The 25,000-nt window shown below is 47.3% G+C and overlaps 1 protein-coding gene across 2 annotated transcripts in view; it reads right to left on the bottom strand.

The window, feature by feature from the left end:
* The window catches only part of LOC125957707 (uncharacterized), a 74,517-nt gene that overhangs the window by 7,096 nt on the left and 42,421 nt on the right, over positions 1-25,000 (bottom strand). Inside the window, exons 3-7 of one of the 2 annotated variants that reach the window (XM_049690577.1) lie at positions 23,774-23,962; positions 20,803-22,109; positions 19,335-19,467; positions 15,348-15,581; positions 8,350-9,778 (exon numbers count right to left, since the gene is read on the bottom strand). In XM_049690577.1, the coding sequence (XP_049546534.1) occupies positions 9,597-9,778; positions 15,348-15,581; positions 19,335-19,467; positions 20,803-22,109; positions 23,774-23,962 (2,045 nt within the window). In that variant the 3' untranslated portion in view covers positions 8,350-9,596. Of the gene's footprint in view, positions 1-8,349; positions 9,779-15,347; positions 15,582-19,334; positions 19,468-20,802; positions 22,110-23,773; positions 23,963-25,000 lie in introns of those variants that run through there. The other variant, XM_049690576.1, reaches the window with a different exon arrangement.

Below are 25,000 nucleotides of genomic sequence, written 5' to 3'. Positions count from 1 at the left end.
CAGTAAAATGTCATGTAACGCCCCATTAAAAAACGAAAGCCACTCATTCAAACCATTTTTACTTGAAAACTTCTGAAATACCGCTTACCTTATGACACTTGAAAATAAGACATCCTAGATTCATGTTTCATATATTTAGCATCGTCTTAGTATAAAAAAGAAAATTTTGATAATTCGTTTTTTAAATTGATGGATAAATTGTTTCCTTAGATCTCTGAACGTTAGGCTCTTTCTTACAATAGGTGAAGCGCTATCAGTTTATATTGGAAAACGTTAAAGATAGCATTTAAATAATAAAAAAACTATCCGCAACATGGTCTGCGCTAAAACTGCAGGTATCGATTTTTCCTGATAGCGCTCACTAGTGGAAATGAATGCAAAAAATGAAGACGTTTACCCAGTTCCAGTAATGCGTAACGGATATGGACGTTTGAAATTTTTGGAATTGATTGCGAAAGAGCGCCCGGCCAGACAGACACAGTTCCAGATGGCCGGCAATGACACCTATGAGAGGCACCGAGAGCACGGTCTCGGGGCTTAATGATTTCACGCTATTTTTGCTCTTCCGGCTACCATGAATACCTCTCGCTAAATACATACGTGAGACATTCAATTGACTGCTTTTTTTTTTCTACCCATTTCCCACCTGACCTACCACTGACCGTAGCTTACGAATGAGGGTAAGTATTCTCTGGCATGGAATCAGAAATTCTTTCGAAGAAAATCGATCTCTGGCGTCTTCTATTTGATGGAAATGCACGCGCAAACCCCTTTTTCATTGCGTTTCGCCACCCGAATAACTACCGGATAATCTTGAAGAAGATCTGTCAAGAGATGGAAAGAAGGAAACTGTCGGAAATAGATCTTAACGTAACGGCGACGGCGTGACTTATGAGCATCATCGAATGAAGATGGTCAGCCACTGCACCGGAAGTGCAGCGAAAGCCACCCCATAAGGACAGCCGTGCGTAGTTTATCGGCGTGTGATATCAATGGTCCGTGAAGCATAGCGATCATACCCAAACCACGCCACCAGATCGTAACGGGTTCTCTCTGGTCTTTCGTTGCGCTGACGGTCGGTGCTTAATGCTTCCGAATGGCATAACGTGACTAGGCACGAGACGAGAGACACAAACGAACAGTGACAGTGATGGACATGGCTCTCTCGCTCTCTCTGTGACAGACGTGCGAATGCATGGTTGGTGCTAATGCTCGTACCGCCTGCCATCGCCATCGCAATCCCTGCGGCCTGTCACAACCTCAACCGTTCAAAACGAAGAACGCTGCGATTGAAGCGATATAGCGAATGCCTACCGCGTTACCGCACCTGTGAACAGGCGAGCGTCAAAGTGTCAACCGACTGGCACGTCGAGTGGAACGAGTGAAAAAAGGGCGCAAGGGACAGTAGGCGACGAACCTCGCTTCGACGACGACAACGACGACGGTGATGTCGATGCATCTTGCACTCGTCAAATAAAGCTGTCGACTGTTCGCGGTACCGGACCGAGATCAGGTGTAAAAGCATCTTGACTCCGGCAAAAGGCCCGGTTGGTCTCGTATAAGGCGATGCCTCGATTGCCGTTGCCTCGACGTGGAGGGAGAGGCCTGGGTGCGCCCAAGCCCCACTTGGATGTCGCAGTCGTCCGTTTGTTCGCGGTTCTCCGGGGTTTTTTTTATTCGATTTTTAATTGCATTAACTATAAATTAGTTGCACGCACTATGTCAGCCCCAGTCATTATTAAGGCAATACTTAACCTTAATTTATCCCCCATATATTTTACTTTGTTGCCGTCGCACGTGTCGTCGTCGTCGTCGAACAGTCGAGCAGTTGCCTAATGTCGTCGCGTGTGTCGCTTCGCAACCGACAACTACCGCAAGATTGTTTTGTAATTTAGATCCTTACCCCAGAAACTGGCTGACTGACTGGCTGAGACTGCACTGCAGCCCTGTAAAGGACCTTCGTGGGTCTGGAGCTCCGATAAGTCATTACTAATTGACTTCTCCTCCGTTGCACGCCTGCTTTCTAATGAGGCGCAAGAGCACATCCACGACCCAAAAAGAGAAACGAGTGACGAGTAGCGTTGGTTTTTAGTAAATAAAATTTGAAATTTTACGCCACATTTCGGTGTCTTTCACACCCTTAGCGAGCTGAGCGATCGCGCATATTCGCGGATCACTTCGCAGTATTACAAGCACCTCGGTCGCTCGGTGCCACACGCGAACTTCATGTTTTATTGCCAGCGACAGCGATAGGGCTACTTCCAGGGTGGGGCGCACAATTACCATCATTATGCTAATTATCGAACAACAGTTTTCCGCAACGCAAAAGCGCACTACTAAACGCAGCGCCCTGGGTTCGCACCCTGTTGGACGTGCATCTTCCTGGTGCATTAGCCGCTGGCTACGCAACAGCTAGAAGCCGGTTTTGGGGGCCCCAACGATCGCAGCATAATCGAATCGCGAATCCTCGACTACTGCTGCTGGATGCGAGAGAGAGCAAAGAATGAAAAAGCAAAAAAAACACCAAGGGACACCCAAACAGGTGGAGAGAAAAAAGCTGTGACTAATTATCACTCCACAATGCGTAGTTTCACTCCCCGGGTTTCTGTTTTTTTTTTCGCCCAGTTGTTGTTGGTGCGTGCGTGCGTCAATGGATGTAGTAGCGATAGGAGGTGGCTCACGATTTAATTATCAGCTCACTAGCCAGGGTGCCAGGCTGCAACCGGCAAGGGAGCGGGACTAGCGCACAAAAAGCTAATCAGTGTCAAGTGTGCAATCGCTGCGTGGCGAGTAGCGCCTAGACGGGATCGTGCTCGTGCTGGCCGCTGTAAAGTCGAGTTGAAGTCGAGTTCGTCGAGATCAAGTTATGCTAACCTATTCCATCGGCTGTCACTCCCAATAAACATCAATGCGCACCAAGGTACATAAGTTATCGGTTATTGAAAATGACACTAATGTGTCCCCGGAGCCACACGGCCACACGGCACGGTGTTGGATCGACGGTCCCTGATCGACGGCTGCTGTATCGATGAGTGGCACTGGAAATTGAAACCTTCCGGCCAATGCTGTGTGCGTGCGTGTGTGTCTCGGTGGCGACCATTACGAGCGGTGCTGTCCACTCTCCTTCTCATCCGGTCGCATAAGTTGGTACCTTTTACAATGAAGGGAATGAAGGATGCATGATGCATGTGCGGCTGATTGGCTGAGAAATCGAAAAATGAACGCACGCAACAATACAACAACAGAAGCAGAAGCCAGGCCCCACCGAAAGGATGTGGCCGTGCATAATTACCCATTCGGTAAATCAATTGGAAAGCAAAAAGCGGCCCCTCGAGCGATATGCGAACAGCTTCAGAACGGAGAGTGGCGCTCAGGTGCACCACAAGCGAGCGATGAGAAGAAAAATCAATTATGCAAAAAACTACGTACCACGCAGCGTGAGAAAAGAAGGTTGATGGTGAGTTGGTTGGTGGCGAGCTCGCTTGGTACAGCTAAAGACTAAAGAGATATCCCTTTCTAGTTTCGTTTATGAAAGTGTTTAGCACACTCGATATGGGACATTCGACCCGTTAATTGAACTTCCTTTTCAACGATAAGCCACTATGACAACCCTGTCACTTAGCGAGACGTCCATGCAGACGACGACGACGACGATGACGACGACGACGACGACGACGGTGATGTCGATGATGATGATGACGACGACAACGACGACAACGACGATGATGACCTACCCCAAACACTGCACTGGATGCAGCATCCGACCGAAAAACAGGAAGGAAAGCAACTCGCTTGATGGAAATCACAGGCAGATCCAGATCCAAACCACCACCACCACCACCACCACCACCATTAAGCCCTGCTTTACTGCTCGAGAGCAAGCAGCAAATGGCCGTTGACTGTGGCCATGGTTTTCAGGGCCCGCGATAGTGCCTTCTTGCGCTGCGATGATGCATTATTCAAAAGCGTGGAACCAATCCGAATTGCAAAGCGTTACAATCTCGGTTCCCGGTCGTCCCGGTCGTCGTCGTCGTCGGAGCAGACGATTTAATGGCCACCTTCTCGACCCCACTCCCGGGGAGGGGGGACGAGTCTCTCTCTCCATCCCTCTCACTCTCTTGATGGGTGTTGTTGTTACCATTCGAGCTTGAGACAATGTTCTCTCGTCGGTCGACCTCTCTCACGGGGGGTTTAAAGGGTTGAAACATTACCCAAACGAAAGGGACAGGGCAGAGTGCTTACCAAATGGTGGCGCAAACAATTGAATTTGATTAACAATCTGCATGCATCCCGTCGGCCGCCGGAACGATTAGGTTTTGGGACGATGGCAAATGCAAAGTACGAGCGAAGCAGACAGAATGAGAGACCATGCCAAGGATGTGCCAGGCAGGCAGGCAGGCAGGCAGACAGGATAGGTCATGGTTAAAGGATCTTGATCGAGGGTTGTCTTTTGCACCCTTGGCGAGACTTTGTAAATGTTAAGAGAACGCATAAACCGAGCTCCAATTCTAGATCAACATCGACCGCTCGAGGTGGCAATATATGTTGAGGTGTGTGTGGTTGGCGGTTGTGTAGCAACGTTTAATGTGGCATTATGTTTGCCGACTAACAAGCAGCCGCCGCACGATGCTGCCGATCAAGCGCTCGATACGATCATTAGCGATCGATTTATTGTAAACAACGCACCCATTGGCCTGGGCACCTCCTGGGCCTTAATGAAGTCTCGTTACCGCAAACACTTTATTTACTTACGACCCCTCCGCATCCCCTCCCACAACTGGAGGAAGGGTAAATGGTCAGTTAATTAGATGACAAATAATGATAAGAATGATTAACTTCTCTCAGGCGGAGGGCGACATGGATGGAGACATCTTGATAGCGGTAGCCGCGCGGCCATTATGTCGAGCGCGTGGAAGCAAGCGCGGAGCAGGAGCCTTTGACGTTACTACCCGTTACCGAGCAGCAGCAGCACCGCTCCTGTGTGCACTTGGATCAAATCAAAGGGTAATGGGCCGCGGTTCATTAGCGCGGTACACCGTGCGCCATCACCGGTTACTGGATGGTCGCCGGAGGCTGTCGGCTTCGGATTTGCATAAAATCTCTATCAATCATAACGAGCTGGCTCTTACCGGGGTATGTTGCTGCCGCAGCCGCTGCGTGACAGGCCGTAACCAGCGCTAAACAATCGAAAGACCAACAGACACACACACGCGCACACACACACACATACATTGATACCGAGGCCTAGGGTCATCTTTGGCGACAGATTGAATCGCGACACCCTCCCGGACGCCGGTTCCCGCGCAAATCATTATGGTAATGAGACAATTTGCAATAAAAGTAATGATAATAATGATAAGTCGAGTCATCACCAAGGCCATCAGCGTTGCAATACACCTACCATTCTCTTCCTCCATCCTTTCATCCTCACGGAGGCACACCGAGAGAGGCGCGATTGAAAACCGCAAAACCGGAACACCTCGACGACGACGACGACAGCGAGAGGTGCATCTCGGCTGTCTCGAGGGTTTCTCACGGCCACACCACGGTTTTCGATGAAGTGTAAATTATAGCATGGCACCATCGCGTTGTCACCAGCTGCCCTGCCATACCCTGTGATAATCTCCGCTCCCCTCTTAGTAATAGAAGATGGACGCGATCGAGTGAGCGCCACTTGAACCGCTTGATAAGATGATCTCGGCTTAGCACAACCCCGGAATCCCCGGATGCGGTGAGGATACATCAACGCGGAGCTCGCAAGATGATTGATCGTACGGTGATCGTCGTGTTTGTGGTACACCGCCAGAGGTTTAACATTCCAACACGCAACGTTCGTGGAATCGTGGTTCGTGGTCGGCCGGCCTCGATGACATCCTTCTTCGGAAATGAAATGGACTGGAAAAGACGTTCCGACGTGAACGCTCCTCGCTCCCAACGATCGCTACCATCTCCCTTGGGCCAGGGGGAAGGGGTTGGAGAACATAATCCCAATGCTTGAGGCCAACTTACGGTCGCCTGTACCGTAACAGGTTAAACGGTCTCGATGGCGGCGTCCGACTCGGCAGCGGCATAGTTTAGCTGCATCAAATAGCAAATTTATGAATCCGCGACGGTCGCGCGTACGTTCGTTTTCTCGGTTGCAGGTAATTTGTTTCTTAATAAGCGCAATCAGTTCGCCACCATTTAGCTCACGAAACCATCATGGGCCCACCTCGTCGTTGGTTTTGCGTTTGCCGCGCGTTGCCGCGTTGCAATCTCCTCCGAGAAGGCCAATAGCGAGTTGGTCTACAAAGAGCGTAGTTTGTAACACAAGTTCGATCATTTTCGCTTGAAATGATTAGCTGTTGTCTTGCGGCGTTGCGCGTTGTATCGACACGGTAGCCTCGCTAAACATACAGCAGCAGCAGCAGCACAAGAAGCACAAGAAGCTGCAGCAGCAGCAGCAGCAGCTAAACCGTGCACTCGATAGCGGGCACAATTACTGTTATTATGCGACACGAGCGGTAAGTACTATGCTGCGGCCTGGCAGTTTGGTTCGCTGCGTGTGTCGTCTGATTGGATGGCGTGTTTCGTATGCTTTCTAGCACCACCACCACCACTGCTCCTCGCTGTTTCTAGCTCCACGAATCCAGGATGAAGAGGATGGAATAAATGGGACAACTGGGACCTGATTGCAATACCAGGAAATCACAGTATTCTATATTGGTATATAGCTTCTTTAAAGTAAGGTGTTGGTTTAACTATGCGAAGATTATGTATTTCGATTGTAAATTAGTGTTGGCGCGATTTTATTCAACAGTTTTGTGATAATCACAATAACCAAACATATGATTACACAAATGGAAGTATTGTCCGTGGATATTTTATAAATTAATCCATTTTCTGGCAGTTTCTGGATACCGTATCGAAGGAACTTGTGGTGTTTTGAAGCAAACCAAAAATAGATCCAGATTCAATCGAATTAATAATAGTAAGAAGTAATCTAGAAAAAGATTGATCTGATCCTTACAACCCATTCGTAGCATTACGTGTCCGATAATTTCGAAATGTGGTTTTATCGACTGGGCGATCGAGCGTTGTTGCTGCCATTTTCTTCTTCACTTTCCACGATTGCTGATCGAACAATGATTTCAATTCTTAATAATCACTCTTTTAAGGTATAAGCGTGCAGTTACGGATTTTCACTTGAAAATTATTTTTAAAATCGAGCATATCACGTCTGTCAAAATTCCTAAGATTTCATCAACAAATAAGTTTTTCAGTTGCACCTTTTCTTGTTGAAATAATGATGGAAAACTATTTAAACCTCTGTTTTCAGACACAATATGCAAACATTTAAATCCCATGATTGTATTGTTTACACTTTAGTTACAAGACTTATACGATATAACGACCGCTTATACATACCTATTTTACTTGAAAAGAACGTAAATTTCGATGTGGTAGATGCGATCCCTCTTAGTGACCATATTAAACTCTTCATCATATCATATGCCAATCCTAATCAAGCGATTCATAAAGAAATCACAAATGGCTGGTAAGGATAGATTAATGACGCTAGAAAACATTCTTGCACATCGAAGGAAAAGGAATCAAAATCGAGTTTCCCCCATACTCGATTGCTTTTACTACTTTCCATTGGCAACATCAGAGGAAACACTATTAGAGTATAGGATCCACCTAATTAACGCTGTCAATCCATTGATACTGTGTGAAATCCTCATCACCTACACCGTGCTCGCCAGCAGTGAAAAGTGACCATCAACGGGGCCAAAAGGCGATCTTCATTTATCTTGCCGATTGTGTCGCTCACAAAACGTGACCGACGACGTCCAGAAAGACATCGACGCCAATTATGGTGCCGTACCATTCCAAAAGCACGCGCTCCTATACGCTCAGTAAACGCTCTGCTGACTGCCCCGCGTGTACCCGGTAGTGTGTGTGTGTGTGTCTGTCCTCTGTAATGGGGATGCTGCCCACCCAGCATCCATCACGTGCTAGCATTTCTTTCTGCGCTGCACTCTGCCATTGTTGCCTGGTCTGTGAATGCGTGCGTGCGTAGGAATGTGGCGGCGCACAAATTGCCGGGTGGCCGAGATTGTGGTTTACCATCTCTTAATCTTTCATCTGCTGCAAGTGTGCCTTGGACTGCCGGCTGGCGGCACTGATGGTGGAGAGAAGCAATGAAGGAATTACGCTCGTCTGCGTCGTCTGCTAGCAGTCGACAACAACAACGCAACGCGCAACGGTTGCAATTGCAAATTTGTATTACTTTTTATTGTTCCGACCGCTGCTTCCTTCTCCGGTCCGGCCGGTTGTAGGCCGCGCCGGCATTTACACTGGCCTCGGCCTGGTCCTGGGCCGGACTCACGTTTTTTCGGAGGATAATTGAATCGAAACCAACCCGGATCGAAACTCCGCTTCGGTCTGCCAACATGGAGACAGATACAATAACAACAGAGCACAGGCTTCGCAAGGCTAAGAAAGCACAGCAGCAGCAAGGCTCCGGATTCCCAAGGAAGTTTGTGGTAGAATGGGCAAGCAGAGCAGACGGAGAGAGAGAGAGAGAGAGAGAAAGAGGATAGGCATTTGCAGTCTGTTGCTGCTGCTGTTGCTGTTGCAGCGCAATGGTCACTTCCAGCACCGTTTCCAGACCCATAAATGGTTATCATTACACATTGCGCTCTGGAACAGGACAGGAGATCCCTCCGGAACGGGAAAGACCGAAGTGGAAGCGAAGGGCGAGGCGAAGGTCACCGCGAAAGGGCCACTCGAGTCGAGCCGGGAGATGATGCTGTATTTCAACCATCTCCACCACTACACACAGAGCTGGAGATCCGGAAGGCGGCCGGATCCGTCCGTCGGTTTCGCAATTAAAATCCCTCAGCACAGCGATCCATCATCTGAGCCGTTTTGGTCGACTCCCGGGGCCCCCGGACGAACGGAGGCTCTGACTCCTCCCTGTCTGCAGCTGCAGCACCACCACCAGCTGACCAGCTAGTCTGCATAGCATCCCCTTCCGTCTTCGACGAGCTTGAGCTGTCCGGCGATGGTGTCCGGAATGGCAACGCTTACAAGCTGCAAACCCCACTCGTATGTGGCAGCACGGACGATCGGTGCGGAGAGAGAGAGAGAGTGAGAGATATGAGGGACAAGGTGCATAACCATAAAACCAGCATCATCCCCACTGAGGTAAAAGGGGGAGTGAAAACGTGCGCCACTAGCGTGTAAAATAAAGGAGGGAACGAAGAGAACGGAACTGAGCTGGAACCTGGTGGAAGGTGGAATGCAGTGGAAGTGGAGAGGGGGCTCATGGGGAGAAGAGTGAAAACTGAAACAAAAAAAAACCAAAAACATGCGATTCGTCTAGACTTCTTAATGATTTCGTTGTTGCATTATATAATTTTATTATTACACAAACCGCACACACACACACACACACGCTGGCACACAAGCACATGGTCATGGCCACTCGGGGGAATATTCAACAGTAGGCCTGGACGCTGGACGAAAACCATTTGCTCATGCCAAAAGTTTGCAGCTTTTGCAGAACGTCCCCCCTAACCCCTCGGGGGGGTTGCTGAAGGAAGCTTTTATCATCCCCTGTCGCCGCTGCCACCACCTCTCCCTCCCCGGCTCGAGTCTCGAGCAGCCTTAAGCTTGTAAACGGGGGCCTTTGAGACTCCGGATAAGAGGATTGAAATGCATCCATCCATCGCATCCCGATCCGAGCAACCGTTGCAGTTTTGACGTTTCGAGAGAAGGGATTTAGGTGCACCTAGGGGTGGGAAGAAGAACCACAGCAAGAATGATACGAATAGAATGAAGAATGTTAACATTTGGACCCCCCAGGGGGATGGAGGGAGCGCGTCTGGTGGTGGATTGATATCTGGTTTTATTGCTCGTTCTGAACGCCTCGCGAGACGTTTGCAGTTTGATGTAACAATTAAATGTTTGCCTTTATCATTGCACAGGGTGAGGAAAGGGGCGGCAACCGGCATCTATTATGCACGGGGTGGCCTCAAGGGAGGGCGAGCCCACGTGCGAATGGGTATGTAGACGAGCTACGAAGAGACGAGTGTGATCGTAACGTTGTACTGGAACGTTGCAGTTGAATGCATTCGTTTTATACAGGCACTGGACTGGACTAAACTGGATGGTTGTTTCGTTGATTGTTTTATTGGTTTGACACAAGTTGTGCCTTTAATTAGTATTCGTGCCGGTATTTTTAATTGGAAATCCGAATCCGAACGAACCTTTACCAAATGCGTGTAGTTTTATGATGGATTTTAGGAAAGCAAAACATTAATAACCCCAATCTAGGAAGGGGAGCATTTACGAGCTGGTGGTTTTTTCTTGCTTACCAATAATACTTAGAAAACAATCAATAATCAACAATACTCTTTTAAAACATTTGTCATTATTCAAGATTGTTGCAAAGACAAAAGAGACGATCTTCTAACTTAAAGCATTCAATTCGTTTTCATTGGAAATATTGTTACATGTAGTCCGATGAAGCAATCGGCTATTGACCAATGCTACTAATCAATTCAAAAAGAAATATCTGGTGTATACAACGGAGTCAGCTTTAGATTTCACGTCTACAACTTTATAGAATGCTGCACTACGGAACTTCAATGGTTCGATACGTTATCGCTCAACATTTCTATATGATTGCGATTAACGTACCACTATGACCGGAATCCGTCTTGGAAACGTGGCCCAAAATGATTAGATGTTTTTAATAGCGATGCCCATTGACAGTTTAGGTCGGATACTATTTAAAGTTCAATAGCCTTTATAAGTACTGTCTGCTTCCAGACGCATTCAACCGTAAGGTCAAATAAGTGATCATATAATAGCGGTGATAAGATATAGGGCTATAATTTACTAAAAATTTTAGAACTCATTCAATTATAGATCCAAGAATAAAAACCATTAAGATGTGATTTTTAGAAGCTCCACAAGTTGTTTTAGCCGCATAACGGTATATCATAAACCATTGGCTCTCTGAAATCCTTTGGGTCTTTCAAAATGTTCCTTTCAATGCCTAAGATCTCAAACAAGTAATTAGCTTTTATGCCAACTATGGAATTTAGCAACTATCTTTTCTCATGTGAAGCAGATAACTACATTTTACTCGAACAGATCTTCGACTTCAACGTTTTCGTTATTGGAACCTAAGGTTTCGTTATTGGAACTACTGTAGTCATGATTTATCTACTGCTTAGCAATATTTAAACAATTTCTAAACATATGAGATTTGCGACTCCAAAAGAAAACCACTACTAAATGAGTGACGTTTACTAATATGGACAACGTTTTTGCTGCTTTTCCACCGCATAATTCCGTCACGCTTCAACGTATGCGCGCCTGCCCAACACATATGTTTTCCATGACGACGACGATCGCGGCAGATCGAGAATCCAAATTAGGACCGATCAGTCAATGAAATCCCCGCCTCCCAGTAGCCGATCACTGCGGGGGGGTAGCCAATATAGGTAACGGCGATGAGAACGCTTTTCGAACGCTCTGTCACGCTTCTGCTACTCTCCACGACCCAGTTCTGTCCGTCTAAGTTTACATCAATTGCTCATCAACGGACGCACTGCTGGTGCGCCGCGTGCTGCTGCTGTTGCTGTTGCTGCTTCCGCCCAGTACCGACGGTACCGAGGCCAGGGCAAGGCAGGGCAAGGCAGGGCCTACCAACCGACCGACCGACCGACAAACCCAGTGATCAGAAGTTTGATTGCAGTTTGCAACGCAATCGCGCCTCTAATTGATGGCCCACCTTGCCCCGCCTGTCTTGCACCGTCGCGTCACGGATTTTGTGGGGCCGGAGGGCAAGGCCGCAAGGTGCAGCATCGGGAACACTGCCATCGCCATCGAGAACGGCTAGAGCGAGAAGGAACGGTTTCTCCCTTCAATATATATATATGCAAAGGAGGAAGGAAAGAAGGAAAGGGAAGGAAGGGAAAAAAACAAACTCGACGGAGGCCCTACAAACTATACGACTGCATCGAGAGTGCCCCGGAACGTGCGAACAATAATTAACCCCCGGTGGAATGGTCCCTCGACGACCCGACACTTGCGGTGCATCATCATCATCTTCATCGCCATCGGCCGGTCGTTCGGTCGGTCGTTCGGTCGGTCGTTCGGTCGGTCGTTCGGTGCATTTTGGGGTGCATCGATGCATTCGCTGTGTCGGTCGCTCGGTCGGTCGCTCGGTCCGTCGGTCGGTCGATGGGCCTGTGTGCATCGAGCGTGCGCGCACCTTCCGCGGTGGCAATGAAATTTATTGAGGAAATCACCTTTTCACGCGAACCGAACAGCACAGAAAACAGAAGCAGAAACTGGGCTAGCAGTTGCAACCCGTGTGCTACCACCGCCCGAGTTTATCGACGGTCACGGGTGCCGTTCAACCTCTTAGCAGTGAGCTTAACGGCATTTTGGTTCGGGTTTTCCGGCGGAAATGAAGAGATTTTGCTCCAGATTGGGGCGAGGCGATTTCGAGAAGTGTGATTACGAGCGTACATAACAAAGGACTGGAGCAAGGAAGCAGCGAATTGTCTTTATCGTTAGGTTACGATCGCAGCAACCATTGGTTTCCTGGCGTTACTGGGAGCTTTAGGTTCAAAATAGAACACATTGCAAACTCTGGTACTTTTTGGATATTAGTATTGAATTGGCGAAATCATTGCTATAGCAGCTTGTTGGTTCTGTGAGTTTGAGTAGAGATATGTCCTTTAATTTCCTAACAGGTAGACAAGGTTGTATTCGTTGCAATTCTCAAATAAGTCATAACGGCATTGTGGTTGTAGAAGTATGCAATACAGTTACATATGAATATGATACATATGATCATGGTATTGATGTTCAACATTTCATCCAATTTCATCTACTTCTTTTGTTGTTTGCTAAACTGTGGAAATTATATGTGCAGAATCTCGTCCTCTCGTCTTTCTACGTCCACTCCTACTTTTTAAGAACGGCTGAAGGATCTATCGTGCTCAATTCGCTATGAAAATCTCTTTCAAAACTATGTTATTATTAAAAACTCAAATAAGAATCCTATGTCTGTCAAGCATGGAGTCATTTTACAGATTCAAACGACTTAAAAATAGTCGACCTACTAGCCACCATTACACCATGAAACGAGTTCAGGATCCTTGAAGCGTATACGATCCGGCCACGATTCGGTAACATCTGACATTTAGCACCAGGAACGCAGCCCCAAAGTAACAGACAACACCAGTAGCAATGTCCGACGGACAAATGACTCTGTTTCCTCCCCGACGGACGATTCCAAAAGCGGTGGGCCTCGCTTGGGCCCAGTATTCGGTCAGTAAAGGAGCGCCTACAGTGGGACGAACTCCTCCTGGTGGATGTCATTCGCTTGACCACGTCGATGCATGTGGTGGGCCACAGCGACGACGAAGACGACGACGACGACGACGAAATGGGCGCTTATTAATGCACTTGCCTGCACCACCATCATCATCATCGCCACGATGATGATGATCGCCCAACGAGTGACCAACCAAGACGCGCGGCTTTCGCGGCAATACATTGCGTGGGGCATTCCCGGGGGCGTCTTCCCGGGGGCATGAGTCACGCACACGCACGCGCACATAAACAAACAAAACCGAGACAAAAAACGCCACGAATTAAGCTGCTAGCTGGTCAGCGCAGGCGCCATTCCAGACAACGCGACCACGGACTTGGTCGTGGCCGCGTGTGTCGCGATCATGTCGTCCCCACCGAGGGCACCGAGAGAGGGAGAGACTGGATGGGTGCGAGGCGTGTGCACGCGAACCTTTTGCTTACGCACCGCGTGCCCGCGCCCGCGGCCTCGGTGCCGGTGCTGGTGTGGTGCACGACGAACCAAGTTACAATCTTGTTTTGACACTTTTTGCCACCCTGAAGTCACTTAAATGGGTCGCCACTCGCTGCTGGGTGTGCTACTGTTCGTGTCGTGTAATGTCGTGGCAAGATCATTCAATTTCAGGCGCCAATAATAGTCGAGTTGTAGGAGCTATCATTTGCTGACACTCCTCGGCATGGCGGTTTGTTGTGACCTGAGACCTTTTCTGCGATGGTAAACGCTGCTGTCGTGTTTTATTGGCGTTTGAAAGAAATCATTCCGAATGTTGCACACTGTTGCGAACGCGGTGAGAAGGTGCCAAATGATCATCATCTTCTTGGATCTTTGCTTGGAAGACAGACTGGTGGACAATGTTTCGTATATTGGCATAGAATGAGATAGATTTTAGCGTAGAACAACTAAGAACACAATAACTGTTATGATGAATGATCAAGTCTAAACTGAAACCTAAGCTTCAATTTAGACCAGACTAAAACATGCCTGAATGATTTTCACTGAATATTTTATAAGTACTGCTATAAGTACCAGCTGTTTATTTAAATAGATAAATGTTCATGACTCCGAACTAAGTCTTAGAGAACATTTAGAACTTAACTCCTATCTACCAGAAGTTCCAGCTACATTTCTGAATCCATTTAGGAAGAAAGGAAACATTTGGAAAACTGCGGATAATATGAGAATGCTCCAACAAATTTCCCATAAACTCACAACTAATCTCTCAGTGTCTTTCTTGATCAAATCAAGTCATCTTGGAACTAGAAAGTACCGTCTTTTTCTTCTTTTACTCCACCTGTTGCCATATTGTATTTATAAAAATAGAGCTGGTCCCCCATTGCTATCAATCGTCATGATCTTAAAGAAAAATATAGCTTTGTTTTTCCACCTTTCATATTAGGATCGAGTAATTCGTCCTGAAGATGTTTGCTGCTTGCACATACCTTGATGTACAGAGGTTTCAAATAGATGGATCATATTTGCAGCGAAAATAAAATAACTGATCTTTTAGTTAAAACCAGTCACTTATTCCTTTTTTACACTTCTTGTAATATTATCGCATGTGGTTCGACCCATCAATTGGCATTCAACTAGTAATAGTTGAAAAGTAACGGGAAATGGAACTAGTACTAATTGGAAAAGACCAAATCTGTTGAATGTAGTGGGAAGAGAGGCAGATTCCATTTCGACATTTCAATATGCTGATCCATGGATTTACAAAGGCTTAAAGCGCTATCCTGCTCAGCATTATCACATGGCCGTTGCTAGCATTTCGATGCCGGAAATAGAGTTAAACATGGTCCAAACCGATTACCTGTTGTCAATACCGATACCGATAGATAGTTTTTACCGGTTTTGGTCACGTCTAGTTGAAAACTGTTTTCCCAACACCGTCAAATGCAGAGAACTGCATCTGCATCCCCACAAAACATGAAGATATGCACGAAATATCCAAGTTATCACTTACCGTTACAGCGACCCCGATAGGCAACCGGAATGGCACGACCGATGAGGCAGGCCTGACGCTTCAGCTCGCACACGTTTGGATAGGTGATGCCGTCCGTCCCGCAGACCATCGATTTCGGCGACCGGTCCACCCCGCGGCAATCGCCCGCGATCGCGCAGGTCACACAGTGCGGTGTCGCGTTCTGATCCTCGATGCACTGCTGGTCGTTCGGGCACTTGACAAACTTACAGGACGCTACGGGGAAGAGAAACGGGAGATGGAATGGAAGAAGAACGAGAAGAATGAGCATAAGTTGTCGGGGTTGGATCCACATAATATTAATCCCCCTCCGCGCGTGCAACAACAGCTGGCAACGCTGGCACGCTTCGGTCACGGTTGGATACCATCGACGATCGGTGTTGCGGAACGCGAAGGTCCGTGAAGGAGCGCCGCGTATCGGACCGCTTGAGTTAATCATGGCGCTTGGCGTGTGCCAAAAGTCAAATGGCCACTGACGACGACCACGACGACCACGACGACGAGGATGACGACGATCGCACATGCTGCGGTCCATCATCATCATCAGGTGTCGGATCAAGCCCGCGGGGGCCCGCACGGTGGCCAATGTGAAAGGAATATCATTTGCCTGCACTTGCTTGAGCTGGTGCACCTCCCAGCAGGCCAAGACTACTGTCGCCAAGCAGTGACTGTTTGATGCCGATTTGGTTGCTTTTAGTGGTTCGTTTTTTCGAGCTAGTTGAAGACATACTTAAGACGAAGGCATTTGGGCATCCTTCACAGTGAAAGTCAACGGCGGTAACGGCGGCAACGGCACACACGCGACGCACGCCGGGAACATTACCGATTGGTCCGCGGATTCGTCCGTGAGGTGAATGTAGAACGACCTCTTGTTAGCGGCGCGAAACGAACCTGAAGGTTAATTGTACTTATGCAATCGGTGCAGTAGTGCATATATCCCCTTGCGAACTTGCTATTGGAGGATGCTTGCTCTTTTGTTTCTCGTGGCTGGGGGGGAATACATTAATATCCCTTGCGCAAGGTGGCCGCAAGTGGTTGTTGTTTTGGTGTATGATGTTTTTTTGGGACTGGAAACTGGTAAAGGTTGTCACCCGCGGAGAGGGATTATCATTTAGTACAAGAGTTTATGAGACTCATTTAAGATTATGCCAAGTGACGGAGTGAAGGTCACGCCTCCCGAGTGCGCCTCTTGTTGTCGAATGAAGCTCGAAATGCAGTCCAGACCGAAGCACAGAAACGAGTGTTACACCGCGTGTGAGGCCCTATTGACCCGTGTCCAAATTATAAGAATCTAAGCCAATATACGGTAGTAACTTCCATTTTCTGGCGTCCACACAATGAGCCAAAAAACCCAGAAATTAGCGAAACCAGAGAGAACTGACAGTTCATCTGTTTTCAAAATTGAATGTTCGGTCCTGTGGAATATGGAATGTATAAAAAATATTACAAAATAAATTGACATAGAGTAGGCAAAAAAGTTTTAATAATGCCAGCAAGAATGTGACGTTTTCGGGTCTAAAAATTAAAATTACTTATCAATCGCTTCTGCTTTTAATCTACTTCATTTTGCTGCTATTGTGGTTCCATGTTAATTAAACTTACTCTTCTAAATCGATCAATTTGATTGTGAATGAGGAATGTGCAATTTATTCAACATTACAGTATTAAATTTTTTGTTTCCTTTGAATCTGCAGCATTTTAGAATGTGTACAAAATAAAAAAAATATTCGCCTTTCTACCCATTTCAACGATGCACTTGACTTACACTTGAAATGGCTCTATCGGTGGAGTTCTGCTCCTAAAAAGTATCTAACAAACTGATAGTTGTTCATAGAAGATAAGAATAAAACTTTATCGGACATACTGTACTTTTTAACATACTGTAGTATTGAATTGAATTCCAATCTTTGAAATGTTGATCGACGTAGCAAATGTTTTATGATTACTACCGCTTATCCGTCGTTTTATTATCATTTGAAGCAAAGAAAACGGGATCAGGTTCAAAATCGAGCGAAAAATTGTAAGAAAAAGTGACAGCTTCCCCTCTAGAATTGTTTCTAGGGCTGCGGTACATTTTTCGCCGATATATAATAATCTGAGCAAGGGTTTAGCTTGATCGTCACTTGTTCAGTGCTCGACCGCCTAGCAGAAGCAATCGAGACCCTCTCCCCCTCAATGGGTGCTCGTTAAATCGGAACCACCGATGGCCTCGACCTAGGTCAAAGTCGCTGAGACAAAGGGCTGTGCGCCACCGGTCGGCAGATCATCAGTCATAGCCGCCGGTTCATCCGGATGATGGAGAGTTGATGAGGTCCTAGCCCTAAGAAAGCATCACAGAATGTTTTTTATTTCAGAGTGAAGCTCTGGTGCTGCTGCTGGTGCTGATCGTAAATCCTTCACCGAGTCCGTTGCAATTACAACCTATCAACGTAACTGCCATCCAGTTGCCGGCTTCACCCGGTAGGCAAAGGTAAACACCGAGGCCGAGGCGAGCTATGTCCTCGGTCCCTTGACGTTAAGCAGCCCTTTTGCTGGTGGCACTGACGTGAGCATGAGCAGGTCGCGTAGTCGCTAGCACAGTGCAAAACAATAATAATCAACGGACGCCCGAAGGGTTAAGCCCCCGCCGCCGGTGGCCATTCTGTCGATCATTCCGTCAACGATCACGACGGTGGATGAACAAATAAATCGCATCAAATCGCTTGGCATGGCTTGGCATCCGCTTGGTGCTGTGGTGATCCCAGCACACACGCTGGGAAAAGATCACATCCCGCGAAAGCATAAACATAATTGCAATAGCATGCCCAGGGTGGCGGGGAAAATAAATCAATCGAATATTTACGATCGATAGCGAGATGACTTTGGTGAGATTGAGCAGAGCCCTGGAGGGTGAGAAGCTGCTCTCCAACAGAACGCGCGTTCTGTGCGTGAGTGTGCGTGTGTGTCGCAGTCGGAAGCTGCGATCGGATCGATCGTTTGATGTTTGCGGGCGAGATGATCGGTCAGTTGATGAAGTGAGTAGTACGCGAGTCGTCCCGAGGGAGACGACGACGACGACGACGACGCCGTCGCCGCCAAGCTAATTGCGATCGCAGAAGTTGCCGCAGTTCCGTCCTTCCGCCCGTGCCGTGTGTGTGTGTTCTAGTGCGTGCAAGAGCGATCGCGCGGCGTTCACGCACGTTGTTTTGCCAGTCACGTCCGCACACAGTGTCGCATTACACTCCAATTATCGGCGGTATCGATGTAATAAATTTCTCCACATTTACAGCGAACCCGTTTGGAGGGGGTCGTGGCGCGGACAGAAAACGGACGGAATGTTCCGCGGAATGCTGGAGTGTGGCCGGGCGAGGCAATTAGTTGCGCCGCGCTCCTCAATCGGCTCAAAAGTATCACAGACAACCCAACCGACCTTAATGGTCACTGTGACGAGGCACGCAAAAGGATCCATTCCATTTGCCACATTAGTGATTTCAGGCATGAATTCCCCCTCCGCCATCATGGCACTCCGCTTGTGCTTGAGGGCTTGCACATGCGCTTGCTTGGTGGAAAATAATTGATTTGCAGTACAATTTCCCCGAGCATCAAGTGTGTGTGTGTGTGCACGAGTGAGCGATAGCGATAGATGATTCTTTGCGATGACGACGACGCAACACAAAACGCATCCAGCTCTGGCACCCTCTGGTGTGCGCATTTCCTGGTGTGCCGCGTGATGAATTCATCATTTGACTGAATGATTGACTACTGGGATTGTCCGGTGTCCATTTTTCCCCATTTTTACTTCCCGTCGTCGTCGCGCGCGCGCACGCGTAATGAGCTAGACCATTCGCGTTGCGTTGCGTTGCATTGCGTTCCGCGGCGTTGCATGGCGTTGAGTAGTTGAGGGTTCGCTCGTTCGTAAACAGGGCCATTAAGGCATCGCATCGAGCATGCAATTGAGAGAAAGCTGGCGCGTACTAGGGGTATACGTACTTTGACAGTGTCCTTTGTAGGCGACCATTAGGGACGTCAGCTCCTGGCGGCAGGCACGCTTCTTCAGTTGGCACTCGGTCTTGTAGGTTTTACCATCGGTACCGCAAACCGGGTTGTAGAATCCGGTATGTAGCTGTCCGCAGAAGGGGGAGGAGAGGAGCAGGGCACACAAACACGGAAATGGAAGAAAAGATAATCAATTAGCTTTGTTTTGTTGTTATAGTCCGATCGTGCTCTTCATGTCAAATCGTAAGTAATTGATCGAAAATGGTTTTAATGATGATGATGATGATGATGATAACGATTCGATTCATCAATTCATTTCGATTCACAGCCATAACGGGCGGTAGTGTGCAGTTGTTGATTAGTTGGGTAGGATCTTCTATTTATGTATGTGTATGCGACTCTATTATACTATTCTCGTCATTAATTTCTTTTTAATTCGATTTATTTCTCTTTTTATTATGTTAGGTGTCTATGTTGCACCACTATGTTTGGAGTTTCTTTTAGCTTATTGTCTTCCTTTCCTTTTTTCTTATTCTTTTCCTTTTCCGTTGAGTCTATTAAGGACTGTTTAACTTTTTCAATGGGTCGTACCTGCAGTAAAGTAAGCAACTAGTGTGCAAAATCATATTGGTTTGTAAGGAAACAATTTTTTATGATTGCATAATTGATTATTCAATTTCAAAATCAAATTCAATTCCAATGCTATCTCAGAAAGCCAAAGGTACTTTTTACGATTCTAAGCCATCGTTTCGATGGTAGTTTTCATCATTCATCTGTTTATCAGTTTAATAGAAAGCTAGAATCGCCATTAGTGGAATAAACGGAGCCATCTTGAAAGAATGGAGTCAGTTTTTCTAAGAATATAGTTTGGATGCGATTACGTGTTTTAACAAAACGGAGCCGGTGGATATTAATTCTGAACTTAATCCAACTAGATTTGACCAATAATTATATGAACGAGAACTGGCATTTTTATGTGAAATTGGCATTTTTTATAAAGTTTCGGTGTTTATTCAACACCAATAAGTAATACTCCGCGTCGACGGCAGTTGAGGAAAACTGTTACAGGAGCAGAACTACTAAAAGTTAAGTTACGATTCATCGCTATTAAGAATGCTTTCATTAGAAAGTAATATTAGCAAAATGCGAACATTTGGCTTGAGATAATTCAGGTTTGAACTTGTATGAACTTCGTATGTTAAACATGGAGTAGTATTCCTTGCGCTAAATAGAGCTTCTATACAATATTATTAGCTTCGCATTCTGTTTATTTAGTTTACAAAGGAATGAGGATGTGATTTGTCTTAAATTGTTTTAGTTTTTAGTTTATTTTTGTTAATTTGAAGAGAACAACAAAATGATTTTCTACTTTGGTTTATTTAGATCCTCAATTTAAAGCTCGATAAGTAAGTAGCAAAACGCAACTAAAGTGATCTTGCGCGTCGCTTGCGTCAACACTTACCATAATTTCATTGCCCAAAATGTCATCCATCGGCATCCGGTGCTCCGCCCGCCGGAAATGGTGATGGTTGTCGACGACAAACACCTCATCCAGGTACTGGGGCTCACGGCGTGGAACCCTCAGCCCGACCGTTCCATTCTGTTTACTGCCACGTCTCGGTTCCTTCGGAACACGCAACAGTTTCGGTTTCCCGAAAGCAACGAACGGTTTCGCTGGTTGTCCGCTTCCGGTGATCCCGGTGTACCGTGTACCATTGCCGGCGACCACGGCCCGGTTACCGGTGGTGGCCACCAGTTTCTTGTGATGACGACGCGTTACACCCTCACCCGGCGCTCGGCCGGATGCCATCGTCGTCGTGGTCGTGGAAGGCATCTGCAAATCCGCTCGACGTCGCGATCCTCCACGACGTCCAGCAGTCGTACCATTCCTACCACCGAGAGCCGGTGCCGGTGACGACCGAGGATCGATCGATTGTAGCAACACCAACCGTTCACCACCGGTCCAATTCGATGGTGCCGGGCATCCGGTACGGCCAGACCATTCCTGGGTAGCGGTCCCGGAGGAGAAGGAGGAGGTGCAATTGGTGGCCACCGTCGTGCCGGCGATCGGTCGCGATTGCTTCCGCGATTCATGCTGATGCTGATGAGATGAGCCAGCACCGTTGCCGGTGCTCCTAGAACTATGATTACTATCACCATTGCCGCCACCCTTGCCGCTACCCGCTAATGTCACAGATTCCAATAAATTATGCTTCCTCTCGACGTCGGTGTCGTCGGCAGTCGGGGGTGGTTGCTGCTTCGCCCCCTTCCACGCCCTACCGTGCCCTCCTCTTTGGCTCTTGGAGGCCGGCGCTGACCCACGCTGGCGCTGGTCACTTAGGTCACTAGACTTTTTTACATTCCGTCGGCCAGCAGTGGCCGGTGAGGCTGCTGTATCGGTGAAGCGCAGCTGCCGGGGACTGACCGCGAACGGTGCCCGCCGTCGGCCACCATCGTCGGCGAAATACTGTCTGCGGTTCCGCTGGCTTTCGCTCAGATTGATCACCTTAATGTTTTGCCGGTGATGTTGATGCGGACTGTTGATGCCCATTAGCTGCTCATCGAGCTCACCACGGTCCGGTGCCGGCGGTGTTGGTGCCGGTGTCGGTGGCATGGTGGCCACATTCTGCAGCCGGTGGCCCTTCGGTCGCTTCGGTCCACGCTGCAGCTGCTTGGTGCAGGTCGGTGCACAGATGCACTTGGGTCGATTGTGGCGCATCACGCAGCGTTTGTTGGGGCCACACTTTGCTCGCTCGCAACTGTCTTGTGCTGCATAAGGAGAAAAAGAATCCAGTGGTGGTGGTAGTGGGAAGGGGGAAGATTTCGTTTAATTTTCTTCCGAACCGCCATGCCAAGATAACATCCATCGAACGTATTAGGTCCCGGAATTAGTTTTTTCGATTTTTTGGCGCAACAAAAACGATTTATATTCAAAACCAAAAGAATAATTACATTGATCCAAGTATTGCCCATCGCTGGCCACTTTTTTCTAGCTTTCAGTTAATTTTCGAATTCGATGTCAAAAGAACTCCTCATCTTTTGAAGTAATCCAGTCAACTATTAATTTTTCTCTACTTTCATTAATGGTATGAGGTTCTGTGCATCCAAAAACCATTTTAGGCAACCAAACAAGCTGTATTTAGAAAGAACAATGTCTGATGTATAGGGCGGATGGGGTAACATTTCATTTGCGACGTATTCTGAAACGTTTTTCACTGAATTTGGAACAAGAGCTCGAGCGTTATCGTGTTTAAAAATAAGTCTAACATGTCGTTTATCTCATTCTTGCCGTTCTTTATAGCCAGAGTTCGCTTCAAATGGATCAATATGTCCTGTTTCCAGAGGTTTTAGTGCACGACGCTGTTAAAATCTCTTTTTTTTTATTTCTTTTATTGGCCCCAACGCTCTGTGTCGGTAACTTTAAAATCCCCGATTCTAATGATTTGAAGCCAGCTTTCACATTTTTTTTGTGTCGTAAAACTCCGTCCAGACGAGCAACAAAGTTATCGCGATAACTTTCTCGCCCTACTGTTTACATACGATTTGACAGCTCCAAAAGAAGTTCTCGCTCATTCTCGCTTGCTCGCTCGCTACACGTGCATTGCAGTTATCGCGATAACTTCTCGCCGGATTTGTATGGGATGACGTTTGTTTGCGAAGTTCTCGTCGAGAAATTCTCCAACATTCGTCATCGTCTGGACGGAGTTTAACATGTTCATCATATACCTAAACGGACAAACAATAACTTTTAGCAGCCTTCAAATAAAAAAGAGGTTTCAAACTTCCCAGCAAAATTGACTTATAACCCGCCGTCCACACCACCAATTTTTTGGGGATAATGTATGGCGGAGCCCAACAAGTAACTCCAAATTTTTGCAGCGTGGGTTACCATGAGTGACATTTGCATCCAAGTGAGCGGCGGTTGCATGCAGCTTGTTTCAGTTATCTCCAACAAAAACATGTTTTGGATACGTAACCAAAACATTTTTTTGTTGGAGATAAGAAAATTGTAGTTTTTGGTAAAATGCGGCCCATTATCGATATGATAATGTCACAATTTTTGCCCGATTTTGAGCGATCACTCAGGCACTCACAGAAATGTTTGGCAAATAAATTTGTAGTGTGGACACTCGTAGACCCAATTTTTTTTGCCAAATATATTTATGGTGTGGACGGCCAGTAAGGCACAAAATTCGAGATTGTTTACTCGAGAAAAAAAATGTTATAGTCAACAGTGCGAGCAGTCATTTATTGCGTTTTAAACCTATTTAGTAATACTTTAAAACGTCATAACACGAAGGATTACGAATCTGACCCAAAATTAGTGGCGCTATCTTTTAGCAGAAATCGGAAGAGATCGGAAAAACTATATCCGGGACCTAATAGATTGTAGGAGAATAAGCAACAGAAATTGAATGGCGTCAAGAGCTTACCTAGACAGGACGAACACGCCATACCGTCGTTGAACGCGTTGATGAAGAAGAGCGTCACGTCCGTGATGTCCTTTTCGCTGAATCCTTTACCGGCGCCACCGCTGCAGCAGCTTTCGCGCGTCACATTCCGCGCAAACAGCTGACTGCATTTGCCGGAAGCGTTGCTCCTGCGAAGCCAACAGGTACCGGCTAAGAGAAAGAGAGAGAAAGAGAGAGAGAGAGAGAGAGAGAAAGAGAGAGAGAGAGAGAGAGAGAGAGACATCAAGAGATAGCGTTAAATAAAGTGATGCAGGAGAAAGCATACAACGTTGCAGCATAAATATTGGCTATCGGATTTCCTCAGGGCTCTCCGATCGGAGTCTCATTGGAGTTTTCACCAAAGAAATCACGGGCTCACGGGCCCGGAAATAACACACACCATGGCAACAGGTCTCTGGACTACTCCGTTCGCACACCACTCATCAGTTGATTGGCGGGATAGCAAAACTCATAAACTGAACTGAAATAGATATTGACTTCAATTAGCTGCCTCATGTGCATTGCCTGGCACGGTACAAACTGGCCGGCTTCGTCGGCAAACATCAATGCATCCGACCAACCGACCGACCGGGCGGTGCATCGTCATCAAGGGTGCATCGTCAGATCGTCGTCGTCGGTTGATGCAACTGCCATTGGTCGTTGCACCATGCATGTGGCAAGGGTGAAGGGGAGGGCATGCCATGAGGCGCATATTAAGTTACGTGGGAACGCCGCCGCCGTGTTGGCACGTTCGTCTAGCTAGAACCGCCGACAACACGTGGAACCGACCCTGTGGACCAGCGCTTGGTCCTGCGAAACTGATTGGATTGATTGAAGCCGAGGGACGGCCACACATACATACACATACGTGTGTGAGTGTGCGTGTGTGTGTTGCAAGAGGCCAATGTGGCAGGTCAGATAGGACGCGAGCTAAATTATTTATAAGATTTCGAATGGAAGTGCTACGATTGCCACATGGAAACGCACCTTTTCCTTTTCTTTTCCATGGTTTTTGTTGTTTTAAATAGATCATTAGCCACAGGTAGGACTAGGACTGAATGTTTTACTGAATGTCTTTGTCGCAGCATAGCAACTGGCCACCGTACGTGAAAGTACTGACACGCGGTGGCGCTTATTAGTTGATGTCCTATTAGTAGCGTCGAAGTGTCCTCTCACATTACAGTAAACTTGTTGCGGATCGTTTCATCT

The sequence above is a fragment of the Anopheles darlingi genome, chromosome 3 (genome assembly GCF_943734745.1).
Source record: "Anopheles darlingi chromosome 3, idAnoDarlMG_H_01, whole genome shotgun sequence".
NCBI classification, from domain to species: domain Eukaryota; kingdom Metazoa; phylum Arthropoda; class Insecta; order Diptera; family Culicidae; genus Anopheles; species Anopheles darlingi.
This window is presented reverse-complemented; position numbering and strand designations above follow the sequence as displayed.